Below are 26,473 nucleotides of genomic sequence, written 5' to 3'. Positions count from 1 at the left end.
TAACTTAAGAACATTTGGTAACACTTTATAACCCTAGTAGCAAAGAATTCTGGCCCAGATTTGGCATAAAGCTGGCACAGCAGGCATTCATCCGGCACTGGCATACAGCATGTGGGCCAAACATGGCCCGGGTTTGGCAGAGGTGGCACCGTCTTTAAGGCGGCACGCAAGATTTGGGCCAGATGAAAAACGTAGTATTTCGCCCAGATTTAAAAATTTGATAAGTGGGTCATTTGAGTTTGGCCAGTCTTGACCCACATTTAAAATACACTAAAATCATTTTTGAGTAAAGAAAAAAAATTCTACCAATCAGGTCACTTTGAGAAAAAGCGTGCCCATAGTGTGCCTAAAGTGCATCACTCCATGGGTTTATCAATTTCATTGCAATCGTGACACACCAACCTATCTGGCCCAGTTCAGGCCCAGTTATGAGTTATTAACTTGGCTGAGACTTGGCCCAGATATTGTCCGTGTTTGGCCCTTGTCTGGAAGCCAGATTTGGTCCAGTCATGTACCGTAATTCACTGCGGCATGTGGGCCAAGCAAAACCTGATTGTGTGGGCCAGAGCTGGGCCAGAGAAATTTTGCTATGTTGGAATCTATGAATCATTCATTAGGCACTGGCAAACAGTTTATTCATCATTCATTAAGCTTTAACTCTACATTGATAGACATTAGTAACAGTGTTGGGAAAAGTAATTTTTGAAAGTAATGCATTACAATATTGAGTTACGCCCCAAAAGAGTAACTAGTTGCGTTACTTAGTTACTTTTATGGAAAGTAATGTGCTACGTTACTTTTGAGTTACAATACTTCTTCATAAAATGCCTGGGGCTTGATCTCTTTCAGAACTTGCAGAGTATTTTTCTTTTTTTTATAAAGGAGCTTTGCATTTAACGACACACTGTATTCATTTACCTTAAAATTAGTTTTAATTAAATGAATTAAAGGTGCAGTAGGTGATCTGCCAAAATGTTAATCAGGTAGCATATTAGCTTTGGACGGCAGGGACGGACTGTGTTTCAAAGCTACGCCTCTTGAAAACGCGAGCGCGCCCACCGCGACCAACAGCAGACAACCCATTTCATTCGCAGTTAGAAGTGTATGTAGTGGTTGGCCGGGTGGCGTGCAGGAATTTCACTTATTACTAAGCCACACTTGCAACCTGGGCTCATTGTCGAAATGTAGCCCCGCGGACGTTTCTACGCACAGCGAAATACGTCCCGGGAGGTACGTATTCGAGCAGTTTTTGTTTTCGCGGATCAGCGAGAGGCTGCTGTGCGCGCTTTTTCGCGTCTTGAGCGCCTCTTGGGAGCCCGCGCCGTTCACGCCCGCGCTGTTCTCGCATGAAAAGCCGCCGGAGGCCGCTGTGGAGCGACCGTCTATCGGACTGACTGGCTAAACGACCGAACGATCGACCGGGCGGCCGGCCGATCGGCTGACCCGGCCACCCTCCTCTTCCTCCTCCTCCTTCCCTAAACCCAAGCGACGGTTTGCAAAAGCTGTTCAGAAAAAAAAAAGCAAAAGCCCTCGTCTTTGATTTCGAGCGCATTTTCGGATCCCGCCGCGTTCTCGCCACTTATTTTTTGGATTCTGTTTTTCATCTTACCTGATTTCTGGAACCACTCTTCCCCGGACCCGATCCCGGTCATTGCCGCGGCCGGCTCCTCCTCCTCCAGGCCTCCGCTCCGCCGACGTAACGCTGCGAGCTAAGCGGACAAACTGGTTGCAGCGGGAAAGCCCTCCACACGGAGGCGAGCCGTTAGCTGGCGAGCGCGAAGAGCCGGAGCGGAGCGGCGCCACATCGCCCCACAGCGTTCGCTCGAAAAAAAACTAAACGCGGCCGTACATACCTCCGGCCACGTAAATTGCGGTCTCCTGAAACGTCCACGGGGCTACGTTTCCAGAATGAGCTTGGGTTACACGCTCACATGCTATTTCAGACTGAATATTCAGAGTAGCGGTAAACAATATTGGGAGCGCGTCAAAGGCTGTCATTGCACAGAATTGACCCAATCTGAATATTGTTTGACACATTATCCATATTAATATCTCAGGGATACATATTAGAACCTAAAAAGTACAAAATTGTACCTCTTAAATGTTTTAGGTACTAATATATACGTTTGAGGTACCAATATAGACCCTTTAGGTACAAATGTGTACCTTTTGAAAAGGTACCACCCTAGTGACAGCTCTCGTACCTTTATTTCTGAGAGTGTAATGCGTAAGTAAATTATTAATAAACTATTCAAAATTAACATGTATACATCTTCTTTTTTCAGGCATGTAGTTAGTCTGTATAAATGCTTTACTAACACAATTTCACAAGTTTTGTGACCTTAAGTAAGGACTATTTATTTATTTGTTTTATACTTAGAATTTTCTTTTGGTAATATTTTTGTATTTATAAAATACAGTAATAAATGAAATGAAATGAAATAGTAATGTTCCTGATCCTGCAACATAAAATGATTTAAAATAACTTTTTTGACTCAAATTTTAAGCAGATCATTATACATTCAATACATTTCTTTTTCAGCTTGTTTAAACTAATTTAAAATGAGTTGAAACTACACAATAATTATGTTTTAGGACAACTTAGTTGTTTAATGTTCAATTCACTTGATTTTGTAAAAAGTATTAAGTTAACCTAATTGATTTGAGTTGGGACAACATGAAGAAATTGCATGGAGTGTTTTTTTTTATGATGCTTTTATGATGCTCTTTGAAAACTTAAATGGTCAACCATTCACTTTCAATGTATTTAAACAAGCAGCTTGAACATTTTGCTAAATATCTTCTTTTATTTGACAAAAAAAATGTTTTGGGGCATATGAGGATATAAACTATAAAGATATTCCTTTTAACTTGGGAAAACTTAAATAACAAAACAACCAAAACATACTTTCCATCAACACTTTCAATTATTAGGCAATAATCACATATAATTATGCCTTTAAATATTAATGAAGTTCATTACCTGCTTGCAAAAAGCTGATTATTCCAGGGGATGCTGTGAATCATGCAGGGCTTATAAGAAAATGAAACCTTTTATAAATTAGCCATGGTTTTTCGAAGTGCCTGTCTGATCCGTGACAGGAAAAACATATTGTCTGGATGAAGCTCATTAATACATCTCCATCAGGGCTTTAGAGGGAATTGATTCATTTTTGTCCCCAAAGTAATTTGTAATTAAGCAGGATTGCCTGCAGGATTGTAGTCTATTCCCTCAGAAACAGCATTACATGCGTCAAACAGTTCAAGTGCGACTTTAAGGTCTGCAGTGTCATTTTTAATGTGCCCATTAATGCAGAAATGGCCGTTTGATCCACTAATCAGTTTACAGTGTCTGTGTCGATAATTAGAGTGTAACAAGCTATTTAATAGTTAAATGTTGGTTGCTATGGGGCAATTGATGATCCTCTGAAAAACATACAGTACCACTACTAATTATTATTATTTTCAAATATTTAATTGCAAATTGTCATATGCGTTTTCTGATAGTACACTAAAATATATATATTTTTGCTACTTGTTCAAACTACTTAATTAAAATAATATTAATCAACACAACTGTCAAGGTTTTTTGGGGGTCAATTTAATTGTTTATGTTCAGTCTACTTATATTTGCAGACAGTGGCAGATTTAGTGATTTTGGGGCCCCAAGCAGTTGCAGCCATGTGCCCCAAGAGCCCTGAAATGCACCATTTGTATTTATTTTTTATGTATTTATTTTGTCTTTTTTATCACTGAATTTGTTTTTTTCATGTTTTATCTTAATGAAATCTTTACATTTTAAGTGATTTGTTTTCACTCAAAAAAAATTATTAGGCTCGTCCAAACTACTTTTTAAAAATGAGCTGAATCAACACAATTTCAGTGGGACAACTTAATTTTTTTATGTTCAATCCACATAAATTTGTTAAAAGTGTTAACGTAGTCAGTTTGTGTTGGGACAACATGAATGAATTGTGTGGAACCCTGCATTTTCTTACAGTGTTCTGTGAATAAATAAATAAATCAAAAATAATAAATTGTTCTTAAATCTGAATCTTTAGCTGACTTGTCTGCTGGACTTCTCCATGATTAGGGGTGTGTGACAAATTTGAGTAAAGGTTAATTACGATAAAATTTAATATGTAAGACCCTCACCATACAAAATATGATAGAAAATGATGTTATGTGTATAATTTAATCTTTTAGCTATTTATTGGGGGGGCCCAAATTTCCTGAGGCCCTAACACCCCATTCACACGGGGCTTCAGCGTCAACGCTTGACTGAAGGCGTCTCTGAAGTTGGGGCTAACGCAATCATCATAGCAGCATCAGCAAATTAAATTCAGTCACCAATAGGCCACTGTCTAGCTGGTGCATTTGCATACAGCAATCTGATTGGCTGACGCTTCCGTCGGCGCTTGAAAAATTTGAGCTAGTCCCAACTTCTGCAGCGAGCAACGCCTCTGAAGCGGTGCCGACAGATCCACAATGCAGTTCGGCAATGCTTGACGTCACCCATTCAAAGTGAATGGGAGCCGTTAACACTGACACCCTGTGTAAATGGGACGTAAGCGGCTGCTTATTTCGCTTATTGGTTAAATCCACCCATTTGCAGGAACAATTGAGTAAACTAAATGATTTGTGTTAAGACAGCATAAAGGAATAAAGTTAAATTAAATCGGATTGAACATAAAAGAGTTAAATTGGCCCCCCGAAACTATTATGTTTGTGTTGTTTCAGCTTGATTTAAATAAGTAGTTTGAACAAACAGCAAATGTCATTTTTTTTAAGTCTAAACTGAGAGCTTTAATAAATATGAACTCTGTGAAATATTTTCCAATGATTGACATGCTCCGCAATTACTCTAAACAAAAACAAACTATGTAGAAATTTTTTTTAAATAAACATTAGTTCAATTTTTACCCTATTCACCATCAGTGTCTTCTTCTTCTTTTTTTAATCCTGCTGCATCTATAGAAGTCTGTGTGCTCTTCACTCTTTTCAATTTATCATATTGTGTTCTTTTCCTTGTAGCGTTGAAGCCAAACTAATCTAAACTGTGGAGAAAGATGCCTTTGGCAAACTTTAGGCTTGGAGCCTTTCCTCTAGCCAGCCTCTTATTCAAGCCAGATTTCTGCTGTTTCCCCATGCACAGTAGGAGAGTTATAACTTCTTTTGAGTTGACTTAAGTTCAGTTTTGTCCTGATACTGGTGGGTGGTCAGATCTGGGCACATTTACTGTTGTTTCAAATCTTTATATTCTCTCACACATTCAATGATGACCTTCACTGCTATTGAAACTAAATTCAGGGTTATTAAATCTGTCTGGTGTCCAAGAAGCTTGTCTTCAGCATTTATTAAATATTTTCTGAAGTGTATTTATTCAGAAATCAAGGGCAGTACGACAGCTGCAGACTTCAAGTGTTCAGTAATTACAAGTTATTCAAGTTATACAAAAGCTTTTAGAATTCTGTACTTTTTAATGAATGTGTTTGTGTAATGAGTTTTATGAAAGTTGAGAGCAGACTTTTAGAAATAGGCTTTAATGAAGCTCAGACATGTAAACTAATTCTAAATTTTATCTTAATGTTTGCCTAAAAGATTACTTTACTTACCTACATCAACAATTTCTCTGATATCTTATAGTAAATACTGCAGTGTTTTAATCATTTCATACTTACTCCCAGGGCCATTTATATCGAAGTTGATATTTAGCCACACCATGTTGGCATATCGTAACATCTACTTTTTACGAGGTTGGTTGTTAACCCAATGCTCAACCCCCTACCTGGTGGACCAGGACATACACACATACACTACAGACAATTTAGCTTACCCAATTCACCTATACCGCATGTCTTTGGACTGTGGGGAGCACCCGAAGGAAACCCACGCAAACTCTGGGAGAATATGCAAACTCCACAAATATGCAAATTGACTCAGTAGGGGCTCAAACCAGCGACTTTCTTGCTGTGAGGCGACATTGCTACATGCTGTGCCATAAAACAGTAATATTGAAAAAGAATATAGATAACAACAAAAACAAGTCTTCAGCATTTACACACCCTAACTTACCCACTTTAACCAAACAGAAAAATACAAGGTCAGTGCAATACAAGGACAGTGTGTTTCTATACCGAACATATATGTTGTAAGACCTCCATGAAGTTGGCACTCCGTAAAAACAAATAATCCCCAAAACTATGCCATTCTTTTGTGCTGATTTGTGCCACAAAAATAAATGCTGGTTTGGGGTCTGAGAGATTAAGATTAACACGAAACTAATCAGATGGCGCTCTGTGGCGCGGCTGAAAAATGAACTGCGTCCTGAGCCGTCGCCGGGCGCCGCCGACAGCCGCCGACTTGCGGCGCCGGTGTGTGTATCCTGATAGAAACCTATGATTAGAATTCTAAAATACATGGCGCTGCGTGGCGCTGCGCGGCGGGCCGCCAAGCGGCGCTTCTGGTGTGCGACCTGCTTAAGTCGCACCAAACTGGTGTCATTCGTTTGTGCTCGATTTGTGCTGGTTTGTGCCGTTAAAACAAACCCTTGGATCTTTTTTCGTTGTTAAGATATATTTAAAATATTTCATTAGTCGTGATTTTACTTTCTATCCCATTTCCTCTAGATCACACTAAACTGGTGTCATTCATTTGTGCTGATAAAACAAACACTTGATCTGTTTTTGTTGTTTAGATATAAATAAAATATTTTGGGAGTCGTTATGTTACTCTCTACCCCATTTCCTCTAAATTGCACCAAACTGGTGACATTCGTTTGTGCTCGATTTGTGCTGGTTTGTGCCACTAAAACAAACACTTGATCTATTTTTGTTGTTCAGAAATAATTAAAATATTTCAGGGGCGAGGCAGTGGCGCAGTAGTATAGTGCTGTTGCCTCACAGCAAGAAGGTCACTGGGTTGCTGGTTCGAACCTCGGCTCAGTTGGTGTTTCTGTGTTAAGCTAAATTATTTGTTGTGTGTGAATGCGTGTGTGGATGTTTCCCAGAGATGGGTTGCGACTGCAAGGGCATCCGCTGTGTTAAAACTTGCTGGATACGTTGGCGGTTCATTGCGCTGTGGCGACCTCGAATTAATAAAGGGACTAAGCCGACAAGAAAATGAATGAATGAATGAATTAATAAAATATTTCAGAACTCGTGATGTTACTCTCTACCCCAGGTTGTTGAAAGTCACGTGACATTTACCTCTTCAAATCCCCTGGGGATGAAAACAAAGAGTATCAACAAACAATCTCAAACGAAGAAAAAATAAGTAAAAATAAACAAGATGGCAATATCAACTTTGACAAAGCAATAGAAAGTAACAAAACAAAAGAAATAAACAGTAGGTTTTAAGGACACATATAATGAAAATCGTCTTTTGTAAGCTGTTAGTGTAGGTATAGTATAGTATCCACAGTCATATTGGGGTGATATAAAGACAATAAGTCTCTTTTTTTTAATTTCCTGACGTTAAAATAGTTTCCAAATCCTTCCCATTTTGAGGCCCACCGCAACTTGCCATAGAAGTGCAGTTTCCCTGCTCATTGAATTGATTGACAGCCATGTATTAACATGTCACCGTAGTAACGCGTGTAATCATATCAACAAGACAAGACGTGCGCAAAGCAATTGGGATTAAGAGATCTGTTGAGCACTCTGTGATCATCCAGCATCAACAAATGTGATCTAGAATGAATTTTAAAAGTTTTTTAAACAGAGAATGTTTGTAATGAATTACAGCGATTTTGCCGTCTTTATCACCACATGCCAGTACAATTTTTAAAGAAACACACTTTAATTCCAGTTTGTGGACGTTAAATCAGGTTTATTTTGTACATCAACATAACGGATGTCTATACAGCAGTTGATATTAACGTGTATCTTGTCAAATTTGCTGTGCAAAAACATTGCTAACCTAAATGCATGCGCTGTATGTGCGTGTCTGTATGTGTGTAAATGTTGTAATGACATTGTGTGTGGCTCATCATTGCAGAAATGCTTGAATTAACTCCACAACAAATACATCAAATAATCATTGGGAAAGTTCTTACTGTAGTATTTCTCATAAAACGTTACGTGAGATCTGCTTCCTTCATGTCTGTCACTGTGCTGTTTATCTGAGGCAGAGTGGCACACTCTGACTGGCATGTGCGAGCGGTGGGCAGAGAGAACTAGCATTAAAAGCAAAAACAGCTACATTGTGTTCAGAGCAGAAATCCCACATTTCTGAAATCTATAAAAAATAATCTGATGGGTATTTTGAGCTGAAACTCACACTCTGGAGACACAAAAGACTCATATTAAATCTTGAAAATGGATAAAATGGGTGCCTTTTAAGAGTGATCCAATATGCTGAGGCATGTACACTACAAAATAACCCTCATATAACAAACCTTAATGATTTCAGATTTGTCAGAGTTTTAGCAGAATGTGAAACCTCAAGCCATAACCTCACTAACGTTTGTTTTCTCTTTCAGGGCGAGTGCTCCCAGAGGTGCTACAACATCTTTGTGCTGGAAACAGTGTGTGTGGGCTGGTTCTCCCTGGAGTTCCTGCTCCGCTTCATCCAGACGCAAAGCAAGTGCACCTTCCTGCGCACACCCCTGAACATCATTGACGTGGTGGCCATCCTGCCCTATTACATCACTCTAATAGTGGACTCGATGTCTGTGGGTGACCGTCCTGCCGGCTCTGGAAACAACTACCTGGAGAAAGTGGGACTGGTCCTGCGAGTTCTTCGAGCGTTGCGGATTTTCTACGTCATGCGTTTGGCACGTCATTCTTTGGGACTGCAGACACTTGGGTTGACGGTTCGCCGCTGCACTCGAGAGTTCGGACTCCTCCTGCTGTTCTTGTGTGTGGCCATGGCCCTGTTTTCTCCATTGGTCTTTCTGGCCGAGAGTGAGCTGGGTGCCAAACAGGAGTTTACCAGCATCCCTGGGAGCTACTGGTGGGCTGTCATCTCAATGACGACGGTGGGATACGGTGATATGGTTCCGCGCAGTATTCCTGGCCAGGTGGTGGCGCTCAGCAGTATTTTGAGTGGAATCCTGCTCATGGCGTTCCCAGTCACATCCATATTTCACACATTTTCACGCTCCTACCTGGAGCTTAAAGAGGAACAAAATCGGGCCACAAGACACAAGCCTGATTCGCAGGACAGCACAAAGTCCCAAAACAGTGAGGATTCACAGGACACTGACAGTTCTATACATGGGATCACGGAGACCACCGCAGTCAGTGCACTCCACCGCAGATCTGTGGCTGTGGCAAGTCAAGGAGCGCCACAGCTGCGGAGATCACTGAAGTCATAACGCAAACAGCTGACTGTAAGACTGAAGGAAAAAATGTGAGGCCATATTTAGTACCTGTATGATCAGGTGACTTGACAATTATTGATAACAGGACCAGGAGAATTACAAGGAAATGTTTGTATGTCCAAAGCACAATCATTTAAGGTGTTGGTTTTTACCTGAAAGGAATATTCTGTCATTTACTCACCCTCATGTTGTTCTTGATGACTAGGGCCAGACAGAATCTGCTCACTTTTTTTGCTATTTCTGCACAGAATTTTTGTAAAAAGAAAAAAAAAAGTGCTAAAGGTTTTGTTTTGTTTTTTTTTTTTTTTGGTAAAAAAAAATAAAAAATCTGTGAATTTATCCAGAATGATTTTGGAAGTATCATAACTAAAAACTTTATATGACAAATACATGAAAAATAATGCGGTTTTTACCTTTATTTAATGTTTACAAAGCAAATCCAATTAGAAAAACAAATCTACTAAATGACAGAAAACATTACTTCACAAACTCTATTGTAAATGAATCATATGAACATTTTCATATTTGTCAATAATATTACTGAAATTAATTATTTAACTGAATTAATATATTAATGACAAATGCATTCACTTATTAATCTTCTTTTCAGCTGAGTCCCTTTATTAATCAGGGGTGGCCACAGCAGAATGAACCGCCAACTTTCACAGCATATGTTTTACGCAGCGGATCCCCTTCCAGTTGCAACCCATCACTGGGAAACATCCATACACACTCATCCACACTCAAACACTATGGACAATTTAGCCTACCCAATTCATTTAAACCACATCTTTGGACTTGAGGGGGGAAACTGGAGCACTCGGAGAAAACCCACGCGAACACAGGGAGAATATGGAAATTCCACACAAAAACGCCAAATGACCCAGCCGAGGGTCGAACCAGCGAGCTTCTTGCTGTGAGGCGACAGCACTACCTACTGCACCACTGTGCAGCCCTAATTACAAATGCAAATTAAATACACATTTACACAACTAAATAAATATACTCAATGATGGGCTAAAAAATCAGCTGGAATCTGTGGATTTTTGTGCACCCAGATTCCATGTGGGCTGATGACATATTTTCTTGAATGGAACACAAACCAAAAGTGATTGGGGCATCATGGGGCCGCAGTGGGTAGCACGATCACCTCACAGAAAAAAGGTTGCTATTTTGAGCCCCGGCTGGGTCAGCTGGCATTTCCGTGTGGAGTTTGCATGTTCTCCTCGTGTTTGCGTGGGTTTTCTCTGGATGCTCCAGTTTTCCCCACAGTCCAAAGACATATGGTATAGGTGAATTGAATAAGCTTAAGTGGCCGTAGGTTTTGTGTGTTAATGCAATAGTGTATGCGTGTTTTCCAGTGTTGGGTTGCGGCTGGAAGGGCATCTGCTGCGTAAAACATTTGCTGGATAAGTTGGCGGTACATTCTGCTGTGGCGAGCCCTGATTAAGAAAGGGACTAAGCTAAAAAGAAAATGAATGAAAAGTGATTGCAAGCCATGAAGCCATATGGTAACTTTGTGGAGGAAAAGATACAAAGTCGAACAACATTTACATTTGTAGTAGTTTCCTCTCCACACTCTTCATACTAATATCCCAGCAAGCAAGTTGTGCTTAAAGACAATCAATGGATGTTTAAACACTGACATCTTGGCAAAATCAAGGCTAAATTTGGCTGTCAGTGTAAAACGAATACACATCTAATACACAAAAAACGAATACACGTCTCACAATATTCCAAACACACGTCCAAAAAATATCTGTGAATTAAAGTTTTTTCTTTTTTTCTATTTATGCTATGGAACCACATTATGGGACCTTGATCTGTCCTCCAACGTTTAATGTTAAAAGTAAAAAAAAAGTGACTTTTTAATTCATATTTTTAATAGTTTGTAAGGAATATAGCATTGATGGTGTTGTAAATTACAGCACAAAAACCTGGTAATAAATTGCCAGTACTGCTATGTTTAGTACTTTTCTGAACTGAAAAAGCCCATGAATATGGTACTTCTTAATTAAAAGATATTTTGACTGTGTAGACTAGTCATCAAACAGACATATTAGACAGAGGCTCCCTTGCATTATATGGAAATGAGCAGCATGAACATTGTGTTAAATGTCTTCTTTTATTTTCCACTGAAAAAAGTAAACCATTTGGGTTTTGAATGACATGAGGGTGAGTGATGATAGAATTTTCTTCAAGCTGGCGTTCCTGGCAGATGGATGCTTTAACCTGTGAAAACTGTACGACTGTGAAGACTGACATTTTATTTTGCATCCACCTTTACAGTAAAATGAGCTTTCCTCTGATGGCAAAGAATACAGTGTGTAACACTGGTCAGAAAAGCCTATTGAACTTCTTATTTATGCTCCTCTATAGCTAATTTGCAATAACCATGTTTATGAAAACACATTTACACATATTTCTGTATAGTTCTGCTTTTAGATGCCATAGCCTCAGGATCTGCTGGATGTAATAAACACAATGAAATACCCTTTAAACGAATAAAAGTTCCTTATTTTTGAATCGTCTCGAGTGATAGCTGGGAACTTGAATGCATTAAGTATTCTTAAAGGGCCATGAAACCCCCTCATTTCAGCAGGGTGTTTTCACACCTCTACTTTGGAAAAAGTCAGAAAAGTGGGCGTGTCCAGCTCTGTTTAGGGAGGAGTGTAGGAGGAACTAAAGTGGGATGGTGTGGAAGTGTCTATTTGGGCACGTGGGAGTTTCAGAGTCAAAACACACATACACACACACACACGGGAGAAAGTGATGGTGTTTACATGGACATCTGTAGTCGAATTATTTGCCAAATTATTAAATGGTGGACTTTAACTGCAGTTTGGCTCTTTCATTCAGGGGATTCATTCATGCCCCTCGCGACAAACGAGATATTTGATTCGAGGAACTGCTCTAAGCGTGGATTTTTCATGCAATGTTTGATACCGCACGGCGAATGAGAGAAAAAAAACCTCCACATTTCCAGGAAATTTAGATGCACTCGGCAGGTAGTGTCAGAAAGCCGCATGTGTTATTCCGGTCACAAAATGCGGTGAAAATCCTACACGAGGTTAAAGTTTGGTTGTGGTGCTAACATGTTTACACTCGGTGCAATAGTTAGTTCGATACGAACAAACTGAATAAACAAAGAGCACTGGTCGCTCACTTACCAAATCTGTAGAGTCAGGACAATCACCAGCAACTAGAGCCGCGTCTTTATTAAGAGAAGACAACAAGCGAATCCGGATCTCAGCGTTTGCAGATAAGAACAGCCTCAGGTAAACAATGTTCTTCCTTAGACACGTAAGTTATTGTTGTCGAGCGTCACGTACACTTTTAATCCACACGCGACTCCAGCTGAGCTCTCACAGAGAGAAAACGAAAACAAAACTGCAGCAAACTATAAAAGCAACAGTTCACGCTTGTTTTGCCAATACAACGTGGCGTCTCTGTCGTCTAAACACTGTGACAGTAATGAATGTTAATGAAGTTGCACAATAGAGCGCGCTGATTGGTTTGAACCAAGCCTTACTCATGCATTAATGCAGCACACTCTGAGATGTAATAAGGTCCTCTCTGGCACAGACGTCCAGTCTGCATGCTGGAATACAGGCTATTATCTCATGACCGTGACGCAGCTTCAAAAATTCGTTTCAAACCGGAAGTACGAATTTGCTTGAAATAACACAAAAACAACCAATTTACACTTTTTGGTGAAATATAGGTGTCCTAATAGTGTTTTTAGCAGTGTGGAACACATATACGACTGTCAACAGCTCAAAAAATGTGTTTTGGTGTTTCGTGACCCTTTAAATTAAAGTGCATCAATTTACATGAGATGAAAGTGGGTACACAAATTTAAACAGAAAAAAAGACAGGACTGCCAGATCATAAACATATGAGCCAAATACAAAATGTAAAGAGCCGTAGTACAGGCAAGGTTAACACAGGGACAGAAGGGAAAATGCAGGTAATCCAGAGAATGGTCAGTATAACAGGTGAATGGTTGAGTCAGGCGGCAAAACAACGTAAACAGTAAAATAAACAAGGGTCCAAAAACACAAAAGACAAGACAAGGAAAATACTAGGAAATGCTCACTTATGCCGCGATCACACTAGAGTTTAAGCATGCAAAATTCTGTTGTACGACGCTGTAAAAAGGGGCGGGATTAAGGATGATTAACAATTTAAAAAGCAAGTCATTGGTCAATATTTAAAATTACTGTACAGAGAGGTCATGTGTTGATCTTCAATTGGTCTTACACAATCACTTTATGCGATTTCACAGGTCAGAGATCACCAAGCTTGAACTTTGCAAAGCAGCAAACTGCAAATCTTGTCGCACGAGCGTGTGACCGCAGCTTTACAGTTAAAAAGACTCAGCAACTGTGTGTGTGTGTGTGTATGTGTGTGTGTGTGTGTGTGTGTGTGTGTGTGTGTGTGTGTGTGTGTTTGTGTCCTGTGTTTATTGTCCATCTGATTAGTCCAGCTTCAGCAGTGTGTGTTTGCAATCAAGGGGAAATCTGGGCCAGGTGTGTGAGTGAGGTGCATGATGGGATCTATAGTCCATTAAAGAGGCAGATTTGTAGTTTGCAAACGCTAGATCACTGGTGATCATGACAAAGTTGTTGAGTTGACCTTGTGTTCAATGTATTATTTTAGTATTGTTTACATATTCTAATGTCATGAGACTGTAGCATTCAAAATAAACTTCAGATGCACCTGATGACTGTTACCCTAATGAAGGCAGTTGTTTGCCAAAACGCGCAGGCGCAGTTTTAAGGAAGGGCCATGTCAATAAAGGCTTTTTAATTATTTCCACTTTTTTTTTAGTGCCTTGGACTGATTTTACAGATTTTTAAAAATAATTCTAAGGCGACAATGTCTAATAACAAACTCTGATTTTGGATGTAATGACATTGTAATCACATTGTTATAACATTGTATTTACATCTGAGATGTAATATGTAATTATAAACTTTTATGTTGTGTGCAATTGCTGTGTCATTACATTGAAATTGCATTGTAGTTACATCCAAGATAATATTTTATAATTGTAAATGTTTCTTTTTATATTGCATGTACAGTATTTGATTATTTATATACATAAATATAAACATTACACATGTTATTACAAACGTAATTACTATGTCATTACTTTGTAATTACTTTGCTACTACATTGTAATTTTATCCAATATAATATTTATAAACGTAAATGTTTCTTCATGTATTTAATGTACAGTATGTGTATTTATACATAAATATACAGTACATATGTAATTACATTTTTTTGGATATAATTACTTTGTCATTACATAGTAAATGCATTGCTTAGATATATATACACTTGCTATCACATACCAACACTGAGCATGCCTCAAATAGTGCCGTCACATTTGTATAGGGCTCCCAGGACAAATGTCGTTCAACCGCACTAAGACCGTGTGCCAATGTTAAGATGCTGGACTTTTGGGCTGCTTACGGCTGTAGTAATGAGCAAGCAAAGAAAACAAAGCATAAAGGCAGAACATTTCATAAGGTAAGCTTTCGTTTTTTTACATTTGTCTATGTTATGATTTTTTGTGCTAAACAAGTAATGATATTGATGATAATAGTCACTTACTGAATTCACCATGCAAAGTAGCGCTAACTTGCACTGAATACTAGGCTTATGCTAGTTTTGTTGAATAAAACAAGCATATAATGTAAATGAAATATGACAAGACATTGCAGTGCTAGAAACTTGTATTATTGTTGACTAAGTGAATGAGTCGTTCATAATGGGGATTTATTCACAAACGAATCGCTCCCTCCATTAGAGTGAGAAGCGAAAGCAGGAGAGGAGGTGTATTTCAGGACATGGATTAGATCGAATTAAACAGGGAGGGAGGATAATACATCTCCATGCACACAAACACAACTCTTTGTTGGCAATGCTCATGCGATCACTTATCCATGGATGTAGAAAAGTGATGTAAAATTATCATTTTCGGAATTATAAAAATATTTGCATACTGACTACTGGGAAAAGTATGTTTGTAAATTTGTGTAAATCTCTGGCTCTGGATGGCCACAGTCCTTCACTGCACCTTAGTTCAGCATTCATTTTAAAAGAGCGCTAGCCTGTACTAAAATGGCAACACTATTGATCCATTCCTTCCAATAGACAACAACAGGGAAGGCGACATCTAATGTAAATATATATAATTACATTGTAGTTACATCCAAGATAATATTTATGAATGTGAATGTTTTTTTTAAATATTGCATGTACAAAATTTGGTTATCACAAGCTGAATACTTAAATTTACACAGTACACATGTAGTTACAAACTTTTATTACTATGTCATTACATTGTAATTACGTTACTGTTACATAGTAATTACATCCAATATAATATTTATAAACTTATAATTACTATAAACTTATATACTTTGTGTATTTCATGTACTGTATTTGTGTATTTATATGTAAATATACGCGGTAGATAGGTAATAACAACTTGTTGTTATGAATGTAATTACGATTTAATAACATTGTTATTACACTGTAGTAACATTGTAATTACTCCATTGCTATAGCATTGTTGTTACTATATTGTTAAAACATTGTAGTTACTACATTGGTATAACATAGGTATAAGCGTTGTAATTGCATTGTTATTACATTGTAATTACATTGTTATAGCATTGTAATTACATCTCTGATAGTGATTACCGTTACAACACTGTTATAAATATAGCACCGTAATTACTACATTGGTATACCATTGTACTTGCTTCATGGTTATAACATCTTAAATACATGTATGATAGTAATTACACATGTTATAACATTGTAACTGCATTGTTATAACAACATTGCTAAAACAGCGCAATTACAATGTATTTACAATGTTATAACAATGTAGTTGCATCATAATTGCAATGTTTTAACATTGTACTTACTATTTTGTTGTAGCATTGTTTTTTCATTGTTATAACTACATTGTTATAGCATTGTAATTACTACATTTAATACATTTATTGCTACAATTAATACATTGTTACAGCATTGTAATTACAGCTATGATAGTATTTATATTGTTATAACATTGTAATACCATTGCTAAAACTACATTGTTATAGCATTGTAGTTTCACTGTTATAATAATGTAATTACTATATTAACCCTAACCCTATATACATAGACATAACAATGTAATTACCCTGTTATAACACTGTTATGAATATAGCATTGTGATCATTACATTGGTATAACATTGCAATTACATATATGATAGTAATTACACAGTTCTAACATAACAGTATATAACAGTTATAACATTGTAATTACTATACTATTGTAGCATTGTATTTACATTGATATAACTACATTGTTATAACATTGTAATCACATTGTTAGATCATTGTAATTACTACATTCTTGTAGCATTGCATTAGTACATTAATGTAACATAATTATAACATTGTAATTACGTTGTTTAAAGGAATACTAAGGAATAAAATAATGAATAACTGAAACGCCAGTTGTGGATTGTTTTCATTCTAAAACTAAAATGTATTAGTGTAAACGGGGCCTTAATGTAAACAAACTAGACTCTAGTTGTCATGATTACCAGTGATCTAACCACCAGAGATCACCGGTAAACATACATTCTCACATGAACTACATGTCATGTTATGGACTACCACTATTGTTATGGACTATTTTTGTATATTTTACATTGCACTGAATGGCACGCACAACTCTTACCAGGGGATGTTTTCTACTGCGTGCGCCCAGAAAGACGCAATCGCGTCGCTCCGCTGGCGCCCGCATATTGTCATATATTCTTACATTAGAAATAACAAACTTGCAAGCGGAAAAGACGTGATACTGGAACGGCTGCTGCTATAGTTAATCCTGTGTGCGTGCGTATTGGCCTCGGTGTACTTCAAACTTAAAACTTGCGCATAGGCAACTTGGCATTGCAGCGGTTTCGTTTCGTTCCGTGTAACAGAAATGCGGCTCAGAGAAGACTTTACGATTAATAAACTGTGACGAATTAAAGCGCAGTTAATAGTAAAATCGCCTAATCGTTGCATCCCTATTAACGATATCAGTGCATTGTACAAATAGCCTTTTCTACAAACATATTTTCGGCTGCCCGCATCACTCGCTTATGATGACTCACGCTCTGTGCAGCCTTTAACTGAAGCACGTGCTGTTATTGAACAGACGCACGTAACCTCATAACTATAGCGGCCGTTTGTCGACTGAATTGATGTCTTGGTTACACTGTTTGGAGGGCCAAAACAAAGTGCCTCGGGGGCCGGATTCAGCCAGCAGGGTGCCAATTGAATAGTCCTGCTCTAGACATTATAAAATCTCATATGTTTTTAAAGAAAAAAACAATAATCTGATCAAACTAACTGAGTCTTTTATGCTTGATGGTTACCTACAGATAGGCGTGTTGAAGCAGGGCTGGAACTCAACTCTCCAGTAATTGAGTTTGACACCACTGCACTAAAATAAAATCATGGGCAGTCAATCTCATAGCAGTCACTCTCATATTGTGATTTCTGTCAAAAACATGGTTATTTTTCTATCATCTTTGTACTATCACAGGAGTAACTTTTCACATTTTTCAGTTTTTCTTTTAAATTTATTTCTAGCACGTTCTTGGTGGAAGTGGGATCAACTTCATTAAATTATTCCTTACTTTTCTACTGCTCACCAAGCTTTCTCTCATTGGTATTTAATTCTTAGGGGTTTTAAGCTAAAGCCAAGCCTCGGGTTCAAGCTTCCTTTGAAGACAGCAAACCAAGTATGTTTACCTATAGCTATCAAGACTGAATGAGCCGGCAAAAATGAAGATTCCACTGCTAGAAAAAGCACAAAAACTATATATTGGTACTGTATCATTCTTCATGCTTTACACAATACTTTATCATTTTTTAAGCACTCTGAAATACTTTGTAATCATGAATGTTTATTACCATCTAAAACCATTAGGTTATAATAGGTGTGTCTGTAAAATCTGAGATTTCAGGATGTTTTATATTGTGAGTCCAGTATTGAGCCCTATTTGAACTGATCATGAAGAGCAAATCTATTGCTTTAAGCGAATAAATATGTGTGGCAGAGAATGTTGAAGCACATTGACCAGATCTATATTGATTCCACTGAGAGCATGTGTGCTGCCCGAACAAACCCTAATGACCGCAGCCATAATGAATGCACTCACAGGCTTCTGTTTTAATAAAGTGGTTCAATGCTTGCATATATCTTGAAAAAAGGCTCAAATATCCACAGCCCGAATATGCTACAAAGCGGCTAAACTGTCAATGGCTACATTTAAATGCAACCAAATAATCAAACAGATGACTCAGTCGGACTGAAGAGGCTTTATGTGAACAATTTAATCGATCCAAATGAGTTTAAACAAACCAAATGCAAGTTTGAGCAGATTGGAAAAGGACAAGCAAATGCTTGATTGCATTGAAACATGCAATGTGAAAATAATAAATATAACCAAAAAAGATCAAAGATGCCATGTGCTCATTAAAAGGTTACGCCTTATTCACATCAGAAGGCTTTGGTGGAACCAGTCTTGTTCCATAGATGGTTTGCTTGCACATTTTCACCTCACACAGAAGCAGATCCATTTCCTCACTAATCAAGCTTTCCGCTTGCAGTGTCTAATATGTAAATAGCTGATTGTTGCAATGCAATCAGTTTTTATTTCACATGACTTTTCAGGGCTCAAAATAAAGGATTAACCAAATTTATCTCTGATTATACCAAATAAGTATTTCTAAGCCACATTTTTTAACGTGTCAAAACAAGAAAAATATAGCTTTATAGGTGCACTTTAACAAAAATAACTGTGAGCAAAAGATAGCAGGTGAAACATACTGTGTTTGATAATGAAAGAATAATAACACACACATGGTTAATATAGGTCTGTTATAATCTGTTTAAAACATAATTAAAATGAAAGCAGTGACCGCTGCTGCTTACAAAAGAATACGTGTATTTTTTTTCAATCGTGAGCTCTTGAAAGCAGCAGGATTGTGGGTGCACGATCATCGCTCTTTGTCCAGTCTATTTGAAAGGGAACTGATGGCACCAGTTGTGCTGCCTCTAGGCACGGTTGTTTCGCGCAAGTAAACGGGAGCAAATTCCAGTTGAACGATGAATTGATTGAGAACATGAGAAATTCAACTCATTTGAAAAGAGTTTTGAACTCAGTGTAGAAGGTAATGAGTTAATTAAATACTTCATTACTTAAACCTAAATGGAGTGAGCGCACGCTTTTTAACTGTCGAGCGCATCACATCACTGGTGCGCGCGAGTGATTATCCTCTCGTTCGGTATTTACCTTCTTTTTTGCTGTTTTGCTCGTGCGAACAAAGTTATCTTTGCCAGTCTTGCTGCCTCTCGATTCTAAGATTACATTTGCATAAATGTTAGGCCATGCTTATTGTCAAACTCTGCTTTTAAGAAAACTATGATTTAAAAATTATTTCCAACCAGCCAAAGTGGCTAGTGGAGGTGTCTGTCTAACCCGCCAGAGCTGAAATCTACCCACATTTGGCGGGTTGGCAGGTGTTAATGTAAAGCCCTGTTCAGAAGTACTGAATCTTCCATTTGACATTATCACATGACCTACCCTCATCAGTTGCCTTGTTTCACTCACATTCACACCCGAATATAGTAGGTCATCCAGGTACTTCTTGATGTCTTTCCAATACTACGAATTCGAGCATACTGTATTACTTGGCTTACTATACTACAAACTACTTTCCACATTCTAAAAAGTTTGCGATTTCCGACGCAACATTTAAGCATGTGAAACTCTGTCAGATGGCACTGCGAAAAGAGCGGGATAAAACAAGATCATGTGTAGGCATGGGACGATAACCATTTTCAAGGTATACCATGGTTTGGAAAAGTCAAGGCTTTAAAACCAGAAAATATTTTCTGCTATACCGTTCCTATGGTATGTGTACGATTTTTCTTTCGTCTTATTTACATTTTTTCTCAGCAGCATCTTCAGCAAAAAGACATCCAAGGATGGTGTTTTAAATTGTAGAGAAATCTGTGTTTTTTGAAACTAATGAAAACAGCAGAAGTCAATGATTCATTTGAATTATTTAGCCTGACATGTTCCCTGACATGTAGCCACCAAAATATTTGAAATATTTGTTTCTCAAAATAAAATATAATGTGTTCAAATGGAGAAAAAATGTGTTATTTTTTTACCCAGGCATTTAAAAAGAATATATTTCACACCAGTGATAACAATCCTGTGATATTTTTATCCAAGGTTATCATACCGCCAGAGTCCTATAACGGCACATGCCCAATCATGTGACACTGATTAAAAGAGCAACTGTTCCTTAGCTTACATTTATGTACAGAGGAGTCATGTTTTCATCTTTTATTGATCTAACACATTTATGTAATGCAAAAATCGAAGGTCAGAGTTCAGCGAGGTTGAAATTTGGAATGTAACGACATGCAAAATTTGAGTATGTCGCAAAAAGTGCAGTGTAACCCACAACTTTAAAGGGAATGGCAGATAAGACTGGTTTAATGTACGTGTGGCCCAAAACACACCCTACCCTCAACTCATTGAGATAATAAGGCCAATTCCTTTAGAACAGTGGTTCTCAAACTGTGGTACGCGTACCACTAGTGGTACGCGGGCTTCCTCCTAGTGGTACGCGGAGGAATCGCTGAATAATGAAAGAAACAATTAACACTTTAATCCTTTAATGCGTAATATAACATTGATGTGATCAGCATTGGCTGTTTTGTGAAGCGTACGATCACAGCGCTGTGCTTAGAGTGTTTATTTTAGTGCACTGTGTCATAAGCTGCTGAAAATCTGTTTCCGAAGTTTAAGAATTGATTCTGAAGCGTGATTTGACTGACATGAAAAGTGGCCAATCACAGTCGACCTTGTCTAGTTGCGTGAAACGTAAGGGCGGGACAAAGGCTTTCTGTGTTGCAGAAACAGAAAAAACAACTTAAAAACAAATGTTTTGTTGGAATAATGCTTCTCGGATGTTTTCACTGCAGAGATGTCTAGCAGAGTAATTAAACCGCGGACATATTTCCTGCCTATTTGATGATCTTCATACACGTTTCGCTCTCCGACAGCCAGTCGACTCGCCTCTGACCTGTCACTCCTCTAAATACAGTCTGAATGGCGGCGCGGGAATGAAGGTATTGCGCAATTACTCATTTCTGCAAATGCGGCGAGTGCTTTATTTTAACACGAGAGCGCATTCATGTACGCAAATCGCTAAAACAGATATGTGAGCTCTTAAATAGGCTTTTTTGAAATGAACTGCAAGACCTCTCATGATCGCGTGTGTGCTCAGATAGAATACAATCGCGATCTTTCCACTATTAAAGTAGACATTATTTATCTTTGCTCCTTAACTAAATTTAGTCAAAAGTATTCAAAGTTATCAAATATTTAGAAATAGATTGATACATGATCGATGACAATGCTAATGGTCTTCTTATTTGGCTGTGTTGTGAAGTGAAACTTACTTTTAGCAAAGGTGGAACATTTTTTATTTCTTTACGACAAAATAATTATGCTGGAATGTTTCTGGATGAGGTATTTGTGTTATTTATACATTTAGCTGTATTCTGATCTATCCTAAAGCATTACAGGTCAAAGCAATCCATTGTTAGCCTACTTATTGTTTATTTATCACAATTTACAATAAGGCTCTTAAAGCACTGCTTTAATAAATGTAGTGTCGTCATATTTCAAATACCTCAAGTAAAATGAAGCCATTTGTTTTATTTTTTTACTGACAGTGTACTTGTATTTTTTTACGTTTCTATTTTAGATTAAGATCAAGTGTAAAATAAAATTTACATGTGATGTACAGCTATTTAAGAAACAAATTTGCCATATTGTAAAGAAAATAGTGTAAAATATGTAAATAAAACGCTAAATTTAAATCTTTTTACCATATACTTTAATTTAACCTTTCAAAGCTTAAAAATATATATTTTTAAAAATGGGCAAAAAGTGTCTCTATGGCCTTAAAGATTATTTGGTAGTTTTACCAGTGCTATTGAAAAAGATTAATTGTCATGAAAGGAAAAATTGACTATACTTCCTTTGTTAGTGCAAATTATACATGTAGCTTTGGGATGTAAGCAATCAAACTATTAAATTAGGTTTACACCTAAAAAAAAGTAATTTCATAATGAAAATCGGATTTTTTTTCAAAAATAACCAACTAGTACATTTTAAAAGAGTAATTTGTACTTTTACCTAATATTAGTATTATTTACTTAAATTTGTGTTATTTTAGCAGTGTAATAGTATTTTTACTTGAGTACAAAAAAGATTTCACAAGCACTTAGTGCAGATTAATTTTATTATTAATATATGATTAATAAATATTATTATTAATGGTTTTTATTTGTATCTTTTCCTATGCAATGTTTTATGGGTTGCTGAGAATACATTTCAGGTCTTCAATACATAGCATGTCAGTCTTGAAAAAAACATAGGTGCTGGAATTGACTTTCATTAGGCTGTGCCTGTATGAACCCTGTCATATGTACATTTAACATTTATTTCAAGATTTGTCTGAAAGTGTATGAATATGACATATAGCCTATATTTATAAGGTCCAAGCAGCATTTCCAGCTTTTGATGAATAGGCTACTATGAATACTTTATATTTAAGTACAGCAGTTTTCTTTTTACTTTTTAAGAACTTTTAAAAACACATTTTAACTAAAACTTTTTTTTTTTATCTGCAAGCACAGTTAATGTTCAGACTATTTCAAATGTTTAAAGTGACTGACAATAATACATATTCTTAATAATAGGATTTAATCTGCATCGTTTTAAAACTGTGCACACCTGTAGCTGCTTAATTAGGCTTACGACGCTATTTTTTAATACTGGTTAAAAAATAGCGTCGTAAGGTGGTACTTGGAGAGACGATTTTTTTCTAAGGTGGTACTTGGTGAAAAAAGTTTGAGAACCACTGCTTTAGAATATCCGTTGGGTGGGCCAATTGTTTTTTCCCATCCTTAAAGTTGCAAAAATTGATTTGGGCATAAACTTATTGCATCTGCGCTGAGTGTGCGCTTTAGACATTGTGTGTGCTTAGATTGTGCTTAGATTGTTAAAACAGAGCCCATTATGTTAGTCATCAAAATAAAAGATGATTATTCTACTCACCAAGGCTGCAATTATTTAATTAATACAGTAAAAATGGTTTAACTGTGAAGTTTATTAATTTCTGTTTGTTCTGGGGTTTGCATTGTTATTATTGACCACTTTAGCTATCATATGATTAACCAATTAGGCAAATCCAAACGCACATAAATACCCAGCTTTTCTTCCCTTAGTCATCTTCGCCTCAGATAATCCCACAATCCACTCTGACTCCTCCCCCTCTTTCCTAGATTGATCCAGAACATGGCGACTCAGTGATTAGCACTGTTGCCTTACAGCAAGAAGGTCACTGGTTTGAGTCCGGGCTGGGCCATTTGTTGTTTCTGTGTGGAGCTTACTTGTTCTTGCTGTGTTTTTTTTCCCAGGTACTCTGGTTCCTCCCACAATCCAAAGTCATACAGTATAAGTAAACTGAATAAATCAAATTGGCACATTAAATAAGTGTTTTAGTACTGGGCATTCAGCACATAGCCATATGCTGGAATAGTTTGCTGTTTATTCTGCCATGGCAACCCCTAATAATTAAGGATTAGGCTGAGAGTACCATTTCAGGGGTGCTCTTAAGATCTCATACTCCCCTCTTGTCAATGCTAATCACTGAGCCACCGTGACACACTTTACTGTATTTTTGATCAAATAAATGAGAGCAGGAAAAGCTATTATTGTTGTTTTTAAATCTTACGAATCCAAAACTTTTGCCTGGTAGTGTTCATATTCTAAAACTCATTCTGATCGACTTTAAGTCAATTCCAACCCTTTAAATGTAGACAAATAATGACAAAGCAACATCCACACATAATTTATACAAATATTTATTAACAAAACTTGCTATAAAAGTAGCATTGAAAATGTGGCATGATCAACAGTATCCAACTTAACATCGACACAATATTTGGCTAAACAAACTGAGCACAAAGTTAAAAAAAAACAACTGAGTATCAATACTGTATGGAGTGCAATGATAAAGACATCGTATATGCGTCTGGCTATTTCATAAACTGGCAAAAACCTTAAACAGAAGACATTTAAAAAAATAATATATGGCAAATAGTAAAGATAAAACAAAATTATATAAAGCAGATGTGGTATCAAAATACAGCACAGAGAAACAATATATATATTTAAAGAAGCTGCAGTAAAATACATGATATCTCAGAAATAATCAAGTAAAAAAAAGAGAGAATAAGATATAGAAAATAGAAATAAATATCAGCAAAAGTAATAAAACGTGTTTTTTTTATTATTTATTATTTATTTATTATTTTTTATTATTTATTTTTATTTTTTTGTTTTTCTATTATACACAACTCCTATCTTTCTAATATAAATGGTGAGGTTTTATTGAAGACAGTCTTTCATAGGGTCTTTTGGGGGTCTTGACAAAAAAAATACTTTCTTGACAACTGGACAAAGCAAGAATTGATTATGACAATGTTAAACTGTTCCTCATTGATCAACCCGCTTACACTGAAAAGCAGCATCTCGTCATAACAAGAAAATGTTCACTAGTGTGTAACATCCCTGACTATTTAGCAAATAATTTGTTTATTAAAATTATGTGTCTACTTATCCAGCAAAAAAATATGTAAACAATGTAAATGGCTTTATTCTTAAAGTTCTTTCAATAAAATTACATTTGGAATATTTTTCAAAGCATTAATCGTTAAGCATAAATCAAAACATAAAAATAAGAATTCAACAATTTGATTTAGGAATCTTTTCATATATTTTACATTATTTGTATTTTTTTTTTTTTTTTTAAAGCCCTTTGTTGGAAAGTATTTTATTTTATTTTATTTTATTTTATTTTATTTTATTTTATTTTATTTTATTTTTTTTATTTTATTTTATTTTATTTTATTTTATTTTATTTTATTTTATTTTATTTTATTTTGGTTGACTGGGGGTTTGATCTTGGCCTTAAAGTCAGATCGGTCTTTAAATGAACTCCCAAAATGCCACAAAAAAAATTTTTTTTTTTAAAAAGAGGTCATATATGATCCAACAATTTCCTACAGTATGTCCCCTATGAAATGATTGCATGAAAACAGATCTCAATATGTCCAAAAATAACAACTGGAGAAGACACTTCTTCAAGTATTGACAATTTGTGAACTGATTGAGGATTGTCTCCTTTTACTAAAAAGGAAAGTGTTTTTTTTTTTTTTTGGTTAAAAAAAGACACAGATCTCCTTCTTCACTCTATTTAGCCTTCACTGCATGAAACACTACAGCAGGCTTCTGAGGTAAAACCAGTCTGATCCTAATAAAACTACAGTATCTGTATAATCTCTTTTAACAAAACGTCAACATTCATCCATCTGATGTCACATCCATTTCTGCTCATTCAGAGAGTTCGTAAGGCAAACATTTTCAGAAGCATGATGGCAACCCTGGGCTGGTGTACTGTATATATGTATGTTTGTGTCGGTGTGTGTATATATAACTGCAGATCCTTATGATAATGCATGTAAAGGTTTGTTCTATGTATAGAAGTACAGTGTCCTCAAAAATAAACGGAACACTTAAGCCAGTCCTGGTCCTGGAGGGCCGCAGCTCTGCATAGTTTATCTCCAACCACCTCCAACTCACACCTGCTTAACAGTCTCTAGTAGTCTTGAATACCTTGATTATTTGGATCTGCTGCGTTTGATAAAGGTTGGAGCAAAACTGTGCAGAGCTGTGGCCCTCCAGGATTGGAGTTTGAGACCTATGATTTAAGCAGTACTAATGGATGCTTGTTTCCCATATAAATGTGACTTTTTCCCCTTCACAGTTCTGACAATTTATTTGATAGTTTGCATATTGCTGTATCAACTTGAAAATTCAGTCGCAGGTTTATATTTCAGTTCTTGAAAAAATATTTGAATTTTGAGACTACGATGACAAATTGTTATATATGTCCTGCTATTCTGAATGTATAAATGACA

General features: G+C 36.8%; 2 protein-coding genes and 1 long non-coding RNA gene across 7 annotated transcripts in view; 1 reads left to right on the top strand and 2 right to left on the bottom strand.

The window, feature by feature from the left end:
* Positions 1-11,851, top strand: part of kcng2 (potassium voltage-gated channel, subfamily G, member 2) — a 56,471-nt gene extending 44,620 nt beyond the window's left edge. Inside the window, exons 3-4 of one of the 4 annotated variants that reach the window (XR_015516540.1) lie at positions 8,483-9,910; positions 10,750-11,851. Coding sequence is in view for 1 of the 4 variants with exons in the window: in XM_087295495.1 (XP_087151621.1) it covers positions 8,483-9,319 (837 nt within the window). In the remaining 3 variants the exon portion in view is untranslated. Of the gene's footprint in view, positions 1-8,482 lie in introns of all 4 variants that reach the window. The other 3 variants (XR_015516541.1, XR_015516539.1, XM_087295495.1) reach the window with 3 other exon arrangements.
* On the bottom strand, positions 11,639-14,540 carry LOC147832478 (uncharacterized). Its single transcript, XR_015516583.1, has 2 exons — positions 13,132-14,540; positions 11,639-11,893 (listed from the first exon to the last, which is right to left on the bottom strand). It is a non-coding gene; the product is annotated as an uncharacterized LOC147832478 (long non-coding RNA).
* Positions 14,541-25,322: 10,782 nt separating this feature from the next.
* Positions 25,323-26,473, bottom strand: part of slc66a2 (solute carrier family 66 member 2) — a 62,723-nt gene continuing 61,572 nt past the window's right edge. The window contains exon 5 of one of the 2 annotated variants that reach the window (XM_087295506.1): positions 25,323-26,085. In XM_087295506.1, coding sequence (XP_087151632.1) covers positions 26,050-26,085 — 36 coding nt within the window. In that variant the 3' untranslated portion in view covers positions 25,323-26,049. The remainder of the gene's footprint in view (positions 26,086-26,473) is intronic. The other variant, XM_087295505.1, reaches the window with a different exon arrangement.

Source organism: Danio rerio, chromosome 19, assembly GCF_052040795.2.
Source record: "Danio rerio strain M-AB ecotype USA chromosome 19, GRCz13ab, whole genome shotgun sequence".
NCBI classification, from domain to species: Eukaryota; Metazoa; Chordata; class Actinopteri; order Cypriniformes; family Danionidae; genus Danio; species Danio rerio.
Note: the sequence above shows the minus strand (reverse complement) of the source record. Positions and strands in the feature narration are given on the sequence as shown.